General features: G+C 57.7%; 2 protein-coding genes and 1 long non-coding RNA gene across 4 annotated transcripts in view; 2 read left to right on the top strand and 1 right to left on the bottom strand.

The window, feature by feature from the left end:
• Positions 1-15223, top strand: part of LOC309648015 — a 114461-nt gene that overhangs the window by 67018 nt on the left and 32220 nt on the right. The window lies entirely within an intron of this gene.
• SLC17A7 (solute carrier family 17 member 7) lies at positions 355-11034 on the top strand. 2 transcript variants are annotated; one of them, XM_082437169.1, is made up of 12 exons: positions 355-551; positions 4695-4947; positions 5893-6011; positions 6298-6412; positions 6492-6579; positions 6848-6934; positions 7026-7168; positions 7818-7967; positions 8142-8274; positions 9021-9047; positions 9242-9369; positions 9614-11034. In XM_082437169.1, exons 1-12 carry the CDS (start codon positions 490-492, stop codon positions 9905-9907), a joined length of 1599 nt encoding a protein of 532 aa, XP_082293295.1. In that variant the 5' UTR covers positions 355-489; the 3' UTR covers positions 9908-11034. The 2 variants fall into 2 exon arrangements, with proteins under 2 accessions (XP_082293295.1, XP_082293294.1); XM_082437168.1 differs by having other exon boundaries at positions 357-551; positions 8937-9047.
• Positions 11185-14701, bottom strand: GFY (golgi associated olfactory signaling regulator). The gene is made up of 4 exons (XM_082437170.1): positions 14609-14701; positions 12459-13653; positions 12012-12185; positions 11185-11555 (listed from the first exon to the last, which is right to left on the bottom strand). The coding sequence occupies exons 2-4, from the start codon at positions 13636-13638 to the stop codon at positions 11356-11358; spliced, it is 1554 nt and encodes a 517-aa protein (XP_082293296.1). The 5' UTR covers positions 13639-13653; positions 14609-14701; the 3' UTR covers positions 11185-11355.

Raw genomic sequence — 15223 nt, forward strand, 5'->3', positions numbered from 1 at the left:
ATGTGGGGACGAAATTAGGGGGAACTGAATCGGGGGGAGCAAATCTCAGATGGGAAAGAACTCGGGAGGAGAGAAAATCTGGGGTAGAAGGAGCTGGTGGGGGATGGATGAGGGGGGAGTAATTCCGGGAAGGGACAGAACTGGGGGCGATGCAACCCAGACACGTGAGTTCAGAATCCAGAGGCGTGGTCTTGGAGTGGAAGGGCGGGGTAAGAACCGGGATGGAGGGCTGCGAAAGGCGGGCGGGACTAGAATACAAGGGGCGGGGTCTAGCATGGATGGGCGGGGCCTCTCCTTGCCCCATCCCACCCCCGACGCTGAGTCCAGTGACAGCCCCCAGACAGCCCGCACTCGCAGCCTCCTTCCCCCCGAGCGGAGCTGCGGGGCCGGCCGGGCCGGGGCGGACCCCGGGTACCCGGACGCGGCTGCCCGGGCCCGCGGGCGGGGGGATCGGCGGGGCGGGGGGGACCAGCAGCAGGGGCAGCCGCCATGGAGTTCCGCCAGGAGGAGTTTCGGAAGCTGGCGGGTCGTGCCCTCGGGAGGCTGCACCGGTGAGCGCGGTGGGGATCCTGGGCGGGAAAGAGGGCTAGGGTCCGAGGAGGACGCTCATTCCCACCTGGGCGCAGACGGACAGCTAGACAGGCGATACCCATGGGTGGGGGGACACCCATCTGTCCAGTTTTCTCCCTCGGTCTCCGACGGCGCCGCTCTCCCTGGTCTTGTCTCATCCATCATTTTTCTGCGCCCCACCCCATCCCAGGCTCTGTTCTTTTCTCTGGGATTATATATCCCCCTTGTTTGGGTCTCTGACTCCCTCCCCCGCTTCTGGGTCTCCGTTCACCTATCTTCTCTCTGCCTCCTCTCTTTAGATCTCTGTTCCTTCTCTCTAGGTCTCTGTTTGCTTTTATCTCTGAGTCTCTGTCCCGCTCTCTGGCCATTGCTCTCACTAGTTCTCTACAACCCCTCTGTCTAGGTCTTTGTCGCTCTCTCTCTGAATCTCTGTCCCCCAGCTCCCTGCCCTAGGGCCTCTGACCCTCTCCTTTGGGTCTCTGACCCTCTCTCTGGGTTTTTATTCCTCCTCCCCGGGTCTCTCCATCTCTGTGTGTTTGCCAGTTTCCATCTCTCAGAGGGTTTAATCTGAAGCTAAATCGGATTGGGGCCCATTGGTCCTTGTCCTTGAGGAGAGTTAAGCTGGCAGGAAGAAGCCAGGGTATCCTGGGTCTCTGGTGGAGAAGGGAGTTGCCGGCCAAAAATTAGGCTCCTGGGGTAGGACAGACTTCCCAAAGGGTACAGGCTAGAGCTCAGAGGGACTTCCTTCCAGCCAAAGAGATGACCCCAGTGACCTGGGTGTCCCCAGAGCAGTCTGGACACCTCTCCCGAGTCTCTCACCCCCAACCCCAGCCCTGGCTCCAAGTCAGAGAAATTACTCAGCTGCGGAGAAGCCTAAAAATATCTGGCCACAGTGCGGGGAGGAGATGGCCTCATCAGCACCATGCCCCTGCCGCCATTCCCTCAGACCCTTGGGTCCCCTTGGCCCACAGCTCTGATCCCATCTTTGATTGACCAGCTCACTAGACCATGCAGGTCCTTCTCTAAGTCTAACACTAGCCCTGCTTGCTGCAGATCACCTCCTAGCTCCAAAGTTACCCCACCCTTCAGTAACGTGAGAGATGGGAATAAAGCTGGACAGAAGGGAGGGGGCAGGAGGATGGCACAGTGATGGGAGGGGGGTGGGGAGATGAGACAACCTCACCCCTTCTTTTCCTAATCTTCCAGCCCCTCCCCACCCTTTTTCTCACCTCCTTTCACGAGTTTCTCAAAATACATCAGTGTGAAGTCAGGAGAGGGAGAGAGACGTGCTGGTGGAGGGGCTGGGAAGGGGGACGGCAGCAGGAGGGATGTGTTTCTCAGGCCCTCTCCCTCAGTCTCCGTTTCTCAGCTTCTCTGTGTTTGGGTTTCTCTCCATCTGTCTCTGCCTTACCGTCACCTCTCTGAGCTGCCTTCTGAGCCCCTAGAGACCCCAGAGTTCAGGGCTCCCACCAGGACAGTCACCAAGGAGTTTGAGCCCAGAAGAGCATCTGAATCCTGGGGTTCACTTTGATGGTTGGCGAGACAGGGGGAATGCCCTGTATTGGACACAACACCCTGATTCCTTTTAATCCTCTAGACAAAGCTGGGGAAACTGAAGCACAGTTGGAAAAGGGGGGGAAAACAATGGCTGAATAAATATGGCATCATTCGAACCCAGGTCAGTCTCCCTACCAAGTCTGGGATGGAGGCTGCAGACTTCCTCGAGATGAGTGATGCTGGAGTGGGTGGAAAACTCCCTCAGACCAGGAAACACACGGTAACCCAGGTGACTTGGGGCAAGGACAAGGGGGGGAAGGGGAATACAGTAGAGACAGGAGCCAAAATACCTCCTTTCTGAGAGCCAGGCTTTGGGAGGGGTGATGCTGAGGGCCAGGAAGTGGTCAGGCCCCATTGCTACTCTTGTGTGTGACCTTGGACATGGTACTTCCACTTCCTGAGCCTCAGTTTCCTCAGTTGTACAATAGGAAGATAAGGGAGAACCAAAGGGATATAAGAGAACAGAGACCTGGGACGGGGGAGAGGGGAGTGGACCGAGAATCTGCAAGAAGCAGAGGCAGAGACCCAGAGAGGCAGGTTGAGACACCGTCTTCATTTTGGTTACCTGCCTCCTAAGTGCTGCTTTTCCTCACCACCAAGTCCCTAGACCTGAGTTCCAGGCATCCAGAGAGGAAAAAGGACCCTATCCAGGGTCTCCCCTCTCTGTTCTTGTCCTCTGTGAAGTATTGGGGCCATCTTCATCTCTGCATCCCTGGTTCTCTTCTTCTGAAATGATAATATCACCTTGAAGTTCCCTCTTTGTAACCTCACATTCTACTCTTGCCCCCATTTTATAGGTATGGAATACTGAGACTGCCTCCCTCGGTTTAGAAAGCCTTGATCTAAGATCTATGTCCTAGTATTAACAATGAATATCACATTTCAGGGGCTGCAATCATATCTTGAGTTTCAGGGTCAAATAGCATGTGAGAGCAACCTGGGTCAAATTCTAATCTCATTGGCTGGCCTGTTCTGGTGGAGGGCAGTCCCTACCACCCTGTGCTATTCATTCTGGGGGCTTCCATTCCCCTCTCTCTGGCTCTCTGCCCAGGGTCTCATTCCCCATCCCGCTAGGTTCTGTCAGCTCCCCCGTCCCTTTCTCCACCCACCGCCCATTTCTTAACCCCCTCCTCCACTTCCTTAAGTTCTAGGATGGGGAGGGCTGCTGTTCTCATCTCTTCCACCCGCCTCCTCCCAGACCGTCTGGCTGTTCTTTCCTCCCCCGTCCCAGTCTCCCTCGCCTCCATCTGTTCTAGCCCCTTCCTGGGATCCAGCCCGATCCCCTGGCTGCCTACCCGCCTCGGAGCGGGGCCGCACCTCACAAATCATATCCCTAGTCTGTCTCTCCTCACGCTCCTAGTCTCTCCATCTTTCTCTCAGCGTTCTGGGTCTCTGCCTCTGTGTTCTCTCTCCTGGGTTTCTGTCTCTACCTGACTTTGGGTCCCTCTCTGGGTTTCTGTCCCTTTCCTTCTCAGGGTCTTTGTGCTGTCCCCCACCTTCTCTCAGGGTCTCTGCCCCTGTCTTATTCTCTTCTTGACTGGATGTCTGTCTCTCTCTGGATATCTGTCCCCTTCTCTCTGGGTCTCTCTCCTTCCTCTGTGTCTCTGACCCTCTTTCTCTCAGCCTCTGCACTCCTCACCCTGTCTCTGTAGCCCTCCTTTTGAATCTTTCCACACCCATCTCAGGGCACCTCTTTCTCCCTGCAGCCTCTCTCTGGATTTGAGGTGGCCCTCCAAGTACCCTATACATCATCACAGACTCAATCCTGGATCCAGAACAGGCGGGGGCGAGAGCCTCACTGGGGACTGAGCCAATCCCCCTACCAGGGCCATCTGTCCCTTGCCAGGACACCTCCCGCCACTCCTCCTCCCTACCCCCTAGGCTGACAGCCTGAACTCAAGTTTCTCCAGGGATATCTAGCTGGGCTGCTGGATTCCAGTGCCCTGGACGTCTCCGCACCCCCAATCCCTGGGAATGGGCTTCCAGTGGCTGAATGGAGTCAGCTGGATGTCAGGCCCACAACTGGTGCCTGGAAGCTGGGAAGGGCATGCCACAGGGGGCAGGGGAGGAGGGGGGACCGTATACATAGCAGACGTGGCTGAGAAGCATCTGTTCTTTTGACACCTTTGCTGAAGCATCTCCTTAGTGCCTTTTGCTTCCTCAAATAGGCTCATATCTGGAAGAGGGGGCTGGAGAGTGTCTCTGGACCTTGGCGGGGAGGACTGGGGTCACAGGGTTTTGGATCGCAAAGGGTAGCCTGGGTCTAAAACAACTGAGTCAAGAGGTGACAGGGCTGGGGGAGAAGGAAACTGAGGAGTTCCCCACTCGAGTCTGAGGGAGGAAGGGCCTGGGGGTGCGAATTCCTCATCTGAGGGAGATGGAGACCGGGGTCCAGATTCCTGGATCCAGAGGGGGAGAAGGGAGTCAGGGGCTGGACTCCTGGGGAAAGAGGGAGTGCGGGCTTAGAATCCCGGGTCTTGAAAAGCAGATTTTGCCCTGGACTTTTGTGTCATGGGAGGAGGGGGCTGGGGACTGGACGTCTGAGTCTGACCCTTGCTGCCTCTCAGTCTTCTGGAGAAGCGGCAGGAAGGTGCAGAGACGCTGGAGCTGAGTGCTGATGGGCGCCCGGTGACGACGCAGACCCGGGACCAGCCGGTCGTGGATTGCACCTGCTTTGGTCTCCCTCGCCGCTACATTATCGCCATCATGAGCGGCCTGGGCTTCTGCATCAGCTTCGGCATCCGCTGCAACCTGGGCGTGGCCATTGTCTCCATGGTCAACAACAGCACGACCCACCGCGGGGGCCACGTGGTGGTGCAGGTAGCTCAGGGCGGATGCTACCTCAGGCTGCTGATAACACTGCCCACGCCCTCTGATGACGTCACATCCGCCCACACTACGCCCCTTCCACACCAAAGCCTGAGTAGCCCCTCCCATTTGTGCTGCCCCCTCAGCTCCATCTCATCTCGGGGCTCTTCCCGTCCTAAGCCCCGCCCCCATCTAAATGAAGCCCCGCCCCTATTTGTTTCAGGTCTCTGATTTCAAAATGCAGACTGCCCATCATTAGGTTCCCTATGTGTTGCCTCTGCTCCATTTTGGGCTTCCTAGCAACTTTGCTCCACCCGCGTCCCACACCTGTTCCAGTGTTGCATCTTAATCCCAGGTGCAACTCAGGTTCCAGCGTGAATTTTGATTCTGGATTTTCTGAAGTTCCACCGTTGCTTAAATCCCTCCCCCATCTGCTCTGGTCGTTACCTAAAGCTCCTCCTCATTTCAGACTTTCTCCCTATTTTAATTTCGGTATAGGCCATGACCCCGCCTCAGAAAAAAATTCCTGATTTGGGCTGTGGCCTACCCGCCCCTTGTTCCCTTCCAATCAGGCCCGACCCTTTGGCTACTTCTTGTCCCTGCCTAGACCCCATCCTGGTCAATCAGCAAACGGTTTGTACATTGGTTAGAAGTGGAGAAAGAACCCTCACCCCCATATATGGGCCCCTAGACATTCAGAGAAGGGACCCTGAGACAGGGAAGCAGGCAGAGCTAGGCTTCTAGGCAGCAACAGGCCCCACTGCTAAGGTAGTGCGGTCTTAGCAACATGGAGGAGCAGAGTTGGGGTAGGTGGCACGAGCTCTGATTGGCAGGTGTTTTGAAGGCGAGAGGGGATCCTTGTTGCTGATTGGATGAGGGACTGTCTGTGGGTGCTGATTGGTGGAGGAGCAGAACCTGGGGCAGAGATGCTGGTTTGATGTGACTTTTGGCCCACAGAAAGCTCAGTTCAGCTGGGATCCAGAGACTGTTGGCCTCATACACGGCTCCTTTTTCTGGGGCTACATTGTCACCCAGATTCCTGGAGGATTTATTTGCCAAAAATTCGCAGCCAACAGGTATGGGGTGGGGTCTCAAAGTGGGCGGCAGAGTGTGGGTGGAGTTAGAGGGTTTGGCCTTGCATTTGGGGGCTGACTCCGGGAAAATGGGAGGAGCCTGGGTTCTGGACCAGGATCCTAGAGAAAGGCGGGGCTTGTGATTGTGGAAGGTGGGGGGGTCACAGAGAAGGTGGGGCCTGGGGTTCTGGGGGCGCAGGGCCTCGCCTGCTGTGGGAGGAAAGGGCAGAATCCTAGGTATGGCGGGGTAGCTGGACTCTCTTCTCGGACCACGAACTCTTCCTATCAGGGTTTTTGGCTTTGCTATTGTGGCTACCTCCACTCTAAACATGTTGATCCCCTCGGCTGCCCGTGTCCACTATGGCTGTGTCATCTTCGTGAGGATCCTGCAGGGGTTGGTAGAGGTAAAGCTCCTCCCCCTATGACCCCCGCCGCCGTTCTAGCCTCGCCTCTTCTCGTTGACTTTGGCTTTCTCCTCCCTAGGGGGTCACGTACCCCGCCTGCCACGGGATCTGGAGCAAATGGGCCCCGCCCTTAGAGCGGAGTCGCCTGGCAACAACAGCCTTTTGCGGTGAGAGGAAGGGGCTGGGATCCAGCCTTGTGGGTCTGAGGATGTAGGGGGCTGGAGTATGGACTCTTAGGTCTGAGGAAGGAGGGGAATGAGGGCTTGGACTCCCGGGTCTGAGAGAGGAGGGGGCTGGTGACCCAGACTGAAGTGTCCGAGGGAGGAGGGGCTGTGGCCTGTGCATCTGTGTCCCAGAAAGGTGGGGGCTGGGAATCCGCCTTATTGCATTTGAGGGAGAATGGGACTCTTCTCCATCCTGTATCATCCCCCATAGGTTCCTATGCTGGGGCAGTGGTCGCGATGCCTCTCGCCGGGGTCCTGGTGCAGTACTCAGGATGGAGCTCTGTGTTCTACGTCTACGGTGAGGGGCCCGGACGCCTGGGTCCGGGTGGCGCTGGGGCAGAGCGATGCAGGTCGTCACCTCGCTTCCATCCCCCTCCTGACCCCCCCAGGCAGCTTCGGGATCTTCTGGTACCTGTTCTGGCTGCTCGTCTCCTACGAGTCCCCGGCACTGCACCCTAGCATTTCCGAGGAGGAGCGCAAGTACATCGAGGACGCCATCGGCGAGAGCGCCAAACTCATGAACCCCGTCACGGTCCGGGCCCAAGCCTGCGGGGCGGGGGCGTGGTGGGGAGAGGAGAGATATCGAGGCAGGGACGCAGGAGAAAAATGGGCTTTGAACCCGCACTGCATGTAGATCTTGGTGGGTTTGCATAGACATTTAGAGGAGACTTGATGGGAACGCAAGGTGGATGGAGCTAGAACCTAGGAGGCGGGGTTAAAGCCCGGAGAGAACGGCATTAGCAGGTGCTGAGAGCAGGGCTTGGTGGCGAGGTGGGCGGAACCACTGATGGGCGTGGTTAAACCTGCAGAGGCGGATTAGAATGTGAGGTTTTGCTTAGACCTTGGGGTGGGTGAGGCTAGAATTAGGGGGCGTAATTGGATGGAAAGAGACTCTTGGGTCCATTTATGAGTCTCTGAAGGTCATCGTGGGCTCCGGACACCTGCCAACCTGAGGGCCACTGTAGAGTCGGGACCCCTGCATCCCTGAAGTGTTACTGTGAGGCTAGGATGCCAATGTTCCTATGGGGACGTGGTCAGGCTGGCGACCCTGCGTCCTTGGAGGTTTTAGTGAGATCGGGAAACCTGGGTCTCTGCGGGACTATAGTGGGATCCCTGTAGGGACACGGAGAGCGCCCAGCCCCGCTCTCTGTCTTAGCCGTCCCTCCTCTCGCCCACCACAGAAGTTTAACACACCCTGGCGGCGCTTCTTCACGTCCATGCCAGTTTACGCCATTATCGTGGCCAACTTCTGCCGCAGTTGGACGTTCTACTTGCTTCTTATCTCCCAGCCCGCCTACTTCGAAGAAGTGTTCGGCTTTGAGATCAGCAAGGTTGGGCCCAGAAGGGAGGGTGCTGCGGGAGCGGCGGGGGTTGAGGGGGGAAGGAGAGGGACCTGGATCCCAAGGGGTTGGAACGGGGCACAGGGAGGAGCCAGTGGTACCTGAGCCGTGGAGACCCCGGGCACGTGGCCCCTAAGCCCCCTCCCTGTACGCCCGCTGGCGCAGGTGGGCCTGGTGTCAGCGCTGCCTCACCTGGTCATGACCATCATCGTGCCCATTGGAGGCCAGATCGCCGACTTCCTCAGGAGCCGCCGTATCATGTCCACCACCAACGTGCGCAAGTTGATGAACTGTGGGGGTGAGTGGGGCGGGGCCTGGATCTGGTCTGGGACAGCCTGGGAGGGGCAGAGCGCCCTGGGGCAGATCTAGGGGGCCGGACTCTGGGGAAGGGGCAGAGGTCAGAGGGCGTGCCCAGGGGCGCGTCCAAAAAGGCTGAGCCAGGGTGAGACCAGACTTGGTTGGAACAGAATGGCAGGTGGCAGCCTCAGGGGCCGAGGGGTAGAAGGGCAAGGCAGGTATTGCTGTCCAGGTGGAGCAAAGGCGAGACCACGTTGGGTCTGGAAGGACGGGGTCTATACGAGGCTGGCCAGAGTAGGATGGGACCTGGGTGATGAAGAGGGGGAACCTGGAGAGACAAAGGTCTGAGTGTAATGAATAGGGACAGAGAGGGAAGGTGCGAAGGTGCCTGGGTGGGGCCTGGACCCTGCGTCTTCAGGGCGTGGCCTAGTCAGTGGGTGGGGCCACGGAGCGCCAGGTCGGGGCGGCGAGCCTGTGCGCGTGGCCAAGGGCCAGGCATTGGGGAGGTGAGGGCTTGGTTAGGGCGGGCGCGGACAGAATGGGGAACAAAGCCAGGGACAGGCGTGGAAGTGTCCAGACTGGGGCGAATAGGGGTCGGCTGCGGCGGGAACGGGTCTGGAGAGGCGTGGGGCGGCCTGCGCTCAGATAAGCGGCTCTCTGTAGGCTTTGGCATGGAAGCCACGCTGCTGCTGGTGGTCGGCTACTCGCACTCCAAGGGCGTGGCCATCTCCTTCCTTGTCCTCGCAGTGGGCTTCAGCGGCTTCGCCATCTCTGGTGAGAACCGCCGATCCGCCCCTGGGGGAACTCTGGTCACCTCTGTGGGGAAATTCCTGGCTCAGGAAGGGGACCTCCCAGCCTCGCAAAAGGTGGACTAAAAAGCCAGAACGGCGGGGAGGGGGGAGGTAGGGGTGGGGGAGGAGTCACTCGAGCGAGAATCGGCTGTGACGTCTCCTGGCTCGCCTTGCCAGGGTTCAACGTGAACCACCTGGACATCGCCCCGCGCTATGCCAGCATCCTCATGGGCATCTCCAACGGCGTGGGCACGTTGTCCGGCATGGTGTGCCCCATCATCGTGGGTGCCATGACTAAGCACAAGGTCCGTGCGCGGGCCCTGACCCACTTGCTCTCCAAATTTGTGTATATTACCCTCCTGACGTGCGCCACCCTCCCTGGGCTCCATCCCTGCCCTCTCTGGGTCTCTTTCAGCCTCTTTCTGGATCTCGGTCTCCCTTTCTCTGGGCCTCCCTGCCCCCCCCCCCCCCCCCCCCCCCGCTCAGGTTCTCTCTCCACCTCCTGTTTCTCTGTCCTCTGACTTCACCTCCCCATTGTCCCCGCCCCAGACTCGGGAGGAGTGGCAGTATGTGTTCCTCATTGCCTCCCTGGTGCACTATGGAGGAGTTATCTTCTACGGGGTCTTCGCTTCCGGAGAGAAGCAGCCGTGGGCGGAGCCTGAGGAGATGAGCGAAGAGAAATGTGGCTTTGTTGGCCACGACCAGCTGGCTGGCAGTGACGAAAGCGAAATGGAGGATGAGGCTGAGCCCCCCGGGGCACCCCCTGCTCCCCCTCCCTCCTATGGAGCTACACACAGCACAGTTCAACCCCCAAGACCCCCACCCCCGGTCCGGGGCTACTGACCGTGGGCCTCCCGCTGGATGGCAGTTTCCAGGACCTCCATTCCACACACCTCTGGCCTGAGTGACACTGTCAAGGAACCCCAGTCCTCTCTGTCCTGCCTCAGGCCTAAGAAGCACTCTCCCTTGTTCCCAGTGCTGTCAAATCCTCTTCCCCTCCCAATTGCCTCTCAGGGGTAGTGAAGCTGCAGACTGGCAGTTTCAAGGATACCCAAATTCCCCTAAAGGTTCCCTTCTCCACTTTTTCTGCCTCAGTGGTTTCAAATCTCTCCTTTCAGGGCTTTATTTGAATGGACAGTTCAATCTCTTACTCTCTCTTGTGGTTTTGGGCACCTCCCCCTTTCCTTGAACCCCAGAGACTCTCAGGCTAAGCCCTGAGATTACTCAGCCCCCCCTCCCCTTTCAGAAAAATTCAAGGTCTTCCGTCTAGAAGTTTCAAATCTCTCCCAACTCTATTCTGCATTTTCCAAGTTGGTTTACCTAATCACCCATCCCTGCCATTCTAGGGATTGATTCTCACCAGCGTTTCTGAGGGGAAATGGCAGTTTCAAGCACCCCCCACACACACACACCTCTTCATCCCTCCCTCCACCAGCATATTCTGCTGAAGCACCAAATTCCCCAAGACCTTCTCCCTAGCTTAGCACAATACCTAGGGAAACAACCAAAATGGCAGTTTTAACAATATGCCTCTCTTCACTCCCATGCACTTTTTCTGACACGGTTTTCAGGTCTAAATAGTGGCTGCTCAAGTCCATCAACTCAATGGTTTGAAGCCACCGGCATTGAACTTTCCCATGGTGGTTCAAGATGCTCCTCTTCCCCCCAGTTCCTTGCACTTTATTCTTCTGGGTGGTTTCAAACTACCCTCATTTTCTCAGTGGCCATTTGTTGCCTCCCTCAGGAGCTAAATGACTCCAAATCTGGGATCCTTCCCCTCTCAGATTCCCCTATTTCGGCTTAGAATTTGGGGAACATATATAGGAGAAGTCACAGAATCCCAGGAAAGGGAATGGGGCTGGGGAAAAGGGGTGCTTTTCCCCGGGGCAGGGTTGTGTCTTTGTGTCTCTGTCTCTGTGATTGTAAACCCTGCCCTGCCCCTCTCCCAATAAAATGCTTTGGTGTACACACCCAGTCGTCATTGGCCTTGGGAGTCCCCAGCACGCTTCTCCCTGAGACCCAGGAGTCCAGGCCCCCAGCCTCCTCCCTCCTCACATCTGGGATCCTAGGACCCCAGCCACTCTCCTCCCCCAGGACTTAGGCCAGAGGAGTTGTCTAGCTGTGGGAACACGTGATTTATTCGTCCTTAGAGTATGTTCTCCGCTGACATCTAAAGCATCTCTGCGTGTTGGACCCTCTATCCGAGAGGACCCCTATGTAGCAAAGCGGGCCAGGAGGACAGGACCTCTGGGTCCTTCCTCCGTCTGGGGAAGGTGCAGGTCTTGAGGGGTTCACACGAAGTTGTTGGGGAGCGTGGAGGGGGAGAGAGGTTCCAGGTGCTGGGGGCGGCCCCCGCGGGGCGGCGGAGGCAGCTTGGGTGGCAGTGGGGGGGTGGGCGGTGGCTGCTTGGTAGCGATGTGTGAAGGGACCCAGGCGTTCGGCGCATAAAAGTAGAGGTTGTAGGGGTCCTTCGGGGCGTCCAAATGCATAACTGTGGGGACAAAGGAACGAGGTCACCCATAGGCTGACAGGGGGCCTGTCCCCTCTACTGAGCCGCTGGCCAATGAGGAGACAGGGAAGAGGATTCCGACCTTCCATTGGAGCGGGGTTTTCGAATTAAAGGGCCCCTGAATAGACGAGGGGGCGTGGCGTCCAAGCAGCAGGGGCGGGGCCTGCCGCGCTCCTGGAGGGGAAGGGGCGGGGCTTGTAGGGACCTGCAGCTCCGAGCGTGCGGCAACTCCCGGCTGGGCTGGGGGCGGAACTGGACATGTGTGTGTGAAATTTCAGAATACTGGGGGGCAGAACCTGACCCTGGAGGGTTCAGGGCTTCTACTGACCTTGGATGGGGACCTGTACTTTTAGGTGGGGCGCCCTGAAGTGTCAGGCGAAACCAGGTTAAGGAAACGTGCAGGCATTCAAGGAGCGGGACGCTACGGGGTTTGCTCACCCGGTTCATCTCCGTCGTTCGGGAGCCGGTGGTGTGCGAAGGGCCGGTGTCGAGCCGCCCGGCGGTAGAGACACCACAGGAGCAGGAAAATGCCAATAAGCAGCCCGGTCCCGGCGAGGAATAGGCACAGGGCCCCGCCTGCCTCGCCCCGGGGACGCCCCACCAGGGTCACGCCTGAAGGAAGGAGGCCCAGGAACAGCAATCTAAACTCCTAGCCTCCTCCACCCTCAGACCCAGGAATCCAGATCCCACCCTCCTCCTCCCTTGGATCCGGGAGCCCCGGCCCCCAGTGTCTCCTCCCTCAGACCCCGCAGTACCAGCCCTCAGCCTCCTCCCCACTTCAGACTCCGAAGAGGGGCTTACAGCCTTCTCCTCCTTTCGACCCAGGAGTTCGGCTCCCAGGGCCCTCCTCCCTTAGACCCAGGAGTCCGGGTCCTAGTCCCTCACCAGTCTCCTTCACTCGCTCCACCACGATGATAGTGTTGACACTCTCCCCTCGGCTGCGCCGCTGGGGGGCCCGCGGAGTGACAGGGGCGGGCTGACTGGGGGGCCCTGGAGGAGCAGGGGACCTCACAATCAGGGCTGAGGGAGGAAGGGCGTCGGGCCCTTTAGGGCTAGAGTTCTGGGGGACTTTCAGATCAACGGTCCCAGGAGATTCTGAAGTGGGCAATTTAAGGGCGTCGGGCTGGGTGGCTGCAAGGGTTTCTGATTTGGGATTCAGGGGCAGCTCATTTAGGGCAGTAACTTCTTCCTTGAAGGGTGCAGGCGTTTCTGGGGGAAGACTAGTGGAGATCTCAGGATCAGAGGCTGGGAGGGTCTCTGTTGCATCTTGGTAGGGGGTAGTGGGGAATTCTGTTTGGGGAATTTCAGTGGGGTTGGGATTGTGGCCTACATGAGATGCTGGGTGGGGGGTTTTGGTAGGGTCAGGATGGAGTGTCTGGAGGAATTCAGAATTTGGGGTCTCAGTGGTGTCAGGGTCATGGGTCTCTGGAGATTTGGGGTCAAAAGTCTTGGTGGGGTCAGGATTAGGGGTCTCAGGGGCTTCTGCATGTGAGATTTCAGTGGAGCTATGTTTGGAAATCTCTGGGGATTCTTGGTGTGGAGTTTGTGTAGGGGCAGGGTTTGGGGTTTCAGGAAATTCTGGGTGTGAAGTTTTGGACGAATTAGGTTTGGGGGTCTCAGGGGATTCTGTGTGTGGAATTTCAGTTGGGTCAGGTTTGGGGGTCTCAGAAGGTTCTGGATATGTCATTTTGGAGGGTTTAATTTGGAGGGTGTCCAGGGATTCTGATATTGAGGTGTTGAGTGAGTTAGGTTTGGGGGCCTCAGGAGACTCTGGGTGTGGGCTTTCTCGGAGGTCAGTGTTGGGGGTCTCAGTGAATTCAAGGGGGGAGGGCTCAGGGGAAACCGCATGAGGTGTCTTGCAGGGCTCAGGATAAGCGGTCCTGGGGGATTCTGGGTTACTCCCATTGAGAGTGGAATTTCCAGATGCAGGAGGGGAGGGCTGGGAGGGGTGGTCTATCTTCGAGAAGTCGGAACCCTCAGGCGGTGAGGCCGAAGGGGCAGCCTTGGAACCCAGCCAGGCGAAGAGAAAGACGAGAAGGAAGAGGATCGGGCTGAAGGATTTCATAGCTCTGGGATTTACCTGTAGCAGTGGGGGAGTGGGAAGGAAGGGGTTAAAGCCAGAAGTCGCCCGGGAGGCGACTCCGGAGGCCACGCCCACTGGTCTCCGGGTAGACCGCGTCTCCGCCCAGCTCGGGGCACCAGGTAAAGGAGAAGCCCCCTGCAACTCCCTGAAGGCTGTGAGGCGGTAGCCGCCGTAGCTAAGGGAGACTGAGGCACAGGGCTTCTTGGGAGTCGTAGTAAATTTCCTTATCTGTTTCCCTAAGGGGTCCCAGGAAAATTGGGAAAGAAAGACACCTTTCCAAGCCCCCAGACCTCCTTGACTTCGGCTTCGAAGGGTGTAGACCTCTGAGGGGCATGGGATTTCTTCCTCTCCAAGAGCCCTGGGGACACCTTGACTTAACAGTTGTTTACATTAGAGGAGGCTCAGAAGGAACGCCTGCGGGCTGGGGTCCTGAACGCCTGGATTTGAGGGAGGAGGGGGCCTAAATGCCTGTAACTGGGGGAGGAGGGAGACTCCTGGATCCTGGTCAAGAAGGCTGCTGGGGGTTCAGACTCCTGGCTCCCAGAGGGTGGAGGGCCCTAAATGTGGGTCTAAATTCCTAATTCTTTAGAAAAGAGAGGCTTGAAGGTTCAGATGCCTAGAATTTTGAGGGAGCAAAGCTTGGACTGGGGCTGGATTACAGGGGAGAAAGAAAATGGGTGTCTGGAACTCTTGGGTCCTGAGTTAGAAGGAAATTGGGAACTCTGAGTCTTTGTCCTCCAGAGATAGGTGTATAAGGGTCTGGATTCCTCAGCCTTCAGGAGGAGAGAGCCGTGGGGCAGGACTCAGGTCTCTGTTTATTGAGGATGGAGCTGGGATCTCAAGGTCTCAGGGGCTGGTCTGGGGCAGAGATGCCTAGGTCTGTGGTCAGGTGGAGGTGGGGTGGGCATACACCCAAATGGGACAGGGTCACTTGGGGTTTGGGGTCTCTTACCGGCTCAGTGGGGTCCAAGATAACAACAGGTGAGCAGAGCTGAATGCAGAAATCAGTGAATGCTGCAGAATGGCTCTGGGCAGGGCGGCAGGAGGTAGGGTCTCAGGGGTGCACATGACGCACCTGACCCCCACCCTGGGGATCCTGGGAGCCTAGCGACAGGCTTGAACTTTTACAGGGACAGAGATAAGGGAATTGTCTTTGGAGAGAGGAAGGGAGTTAGGGACTGGATCATTTGGTGGAGGGATGTGGCCCAACCAAGCTCTCCTCCCTGTGAAGCCAGGGGTCCCAGCCCTCTGCCCTCTCCTACACCCAAACCCAAGAATCCAGGTCTCGGGTAGCCTCCCACTTCAAGAGCCAGGAGTCGGGACCCTCAGACCTCTCCCCTCAGATCCAGGAATCCAGTTTCCCAGAGCCAGGATCTGTTCCCCTCCTCTCTGGGGAACTATGAGTCTAGGTTCCCATGTCCTGTCAATCAGAGATTCAGATTGCTACTGCCCTTTGGGACTTCCCAACCTTTGTCTACCATTCCATTGTGTAGACAGCACCCTCTTAAGAGCAAGTGTTAGGGGGATTGGGCCTTATCTTCACAACACCCCCAAGTTCCTCCCCGGG

This window comes from Balaenoptera physalus (genome assembly GCF_965194825.1).
Source record: "Balaenoptera physalus genome assembly, chromosome: 19".
NCBI classification, from domain to species: Eukaryota; Metazoa; Chordata; class Mammalia; order Artiodactyla; family Balaenopteridae; genus Balaenoptera; species Balaenoptera physalus.

Bases quoted from the DNA above. Each gene is read 5' to 3' on its own strand.
- SLC17A7 (XM_082437168.1), top strand. From the start codon at position 490: ATGGAGTTCCGCCAGGAGGAGTTTCGGAAGCTGGCGGGTCGTGCCCTC. The intron at 6,012-6,297 runs GTATGGGGTGGG...TCTTCCTATCAG, and splicing joins CAAAAATTCGCAGCCAACAG to GGTTTTTGGCTTTGCTATTG. The intron at 6,580-6,847 runs GTGAGAGGAAGG...CATCCCCCATAG, and splicing joins GGCAACAACAGCCTTTTGCG to GTTCCTATGCTGGGGCAGTG.
- GFY (XM_082437170.1), bottom strand. From the start codon at position 13,638: ATGAAATCCTTCAGCCCGATCCTCTTCCTTCTCGTCTTTCTCTTCGCC. The intron at 12,186-12,458 runs GTGAGGGACTAG...TCCTTCCTTCAG, and splicing joins GGAGCGAGTGAAGGAGACTG to GCGTGACCCTGGTGGGGCGT. The intron at 11,556-12,011 runs GTGAGCAAACCC...TTGTCCCCACAG, and splicing joins GAACGACGGAGATGAACCGG to TTATGCATTTGGACGCCCCG.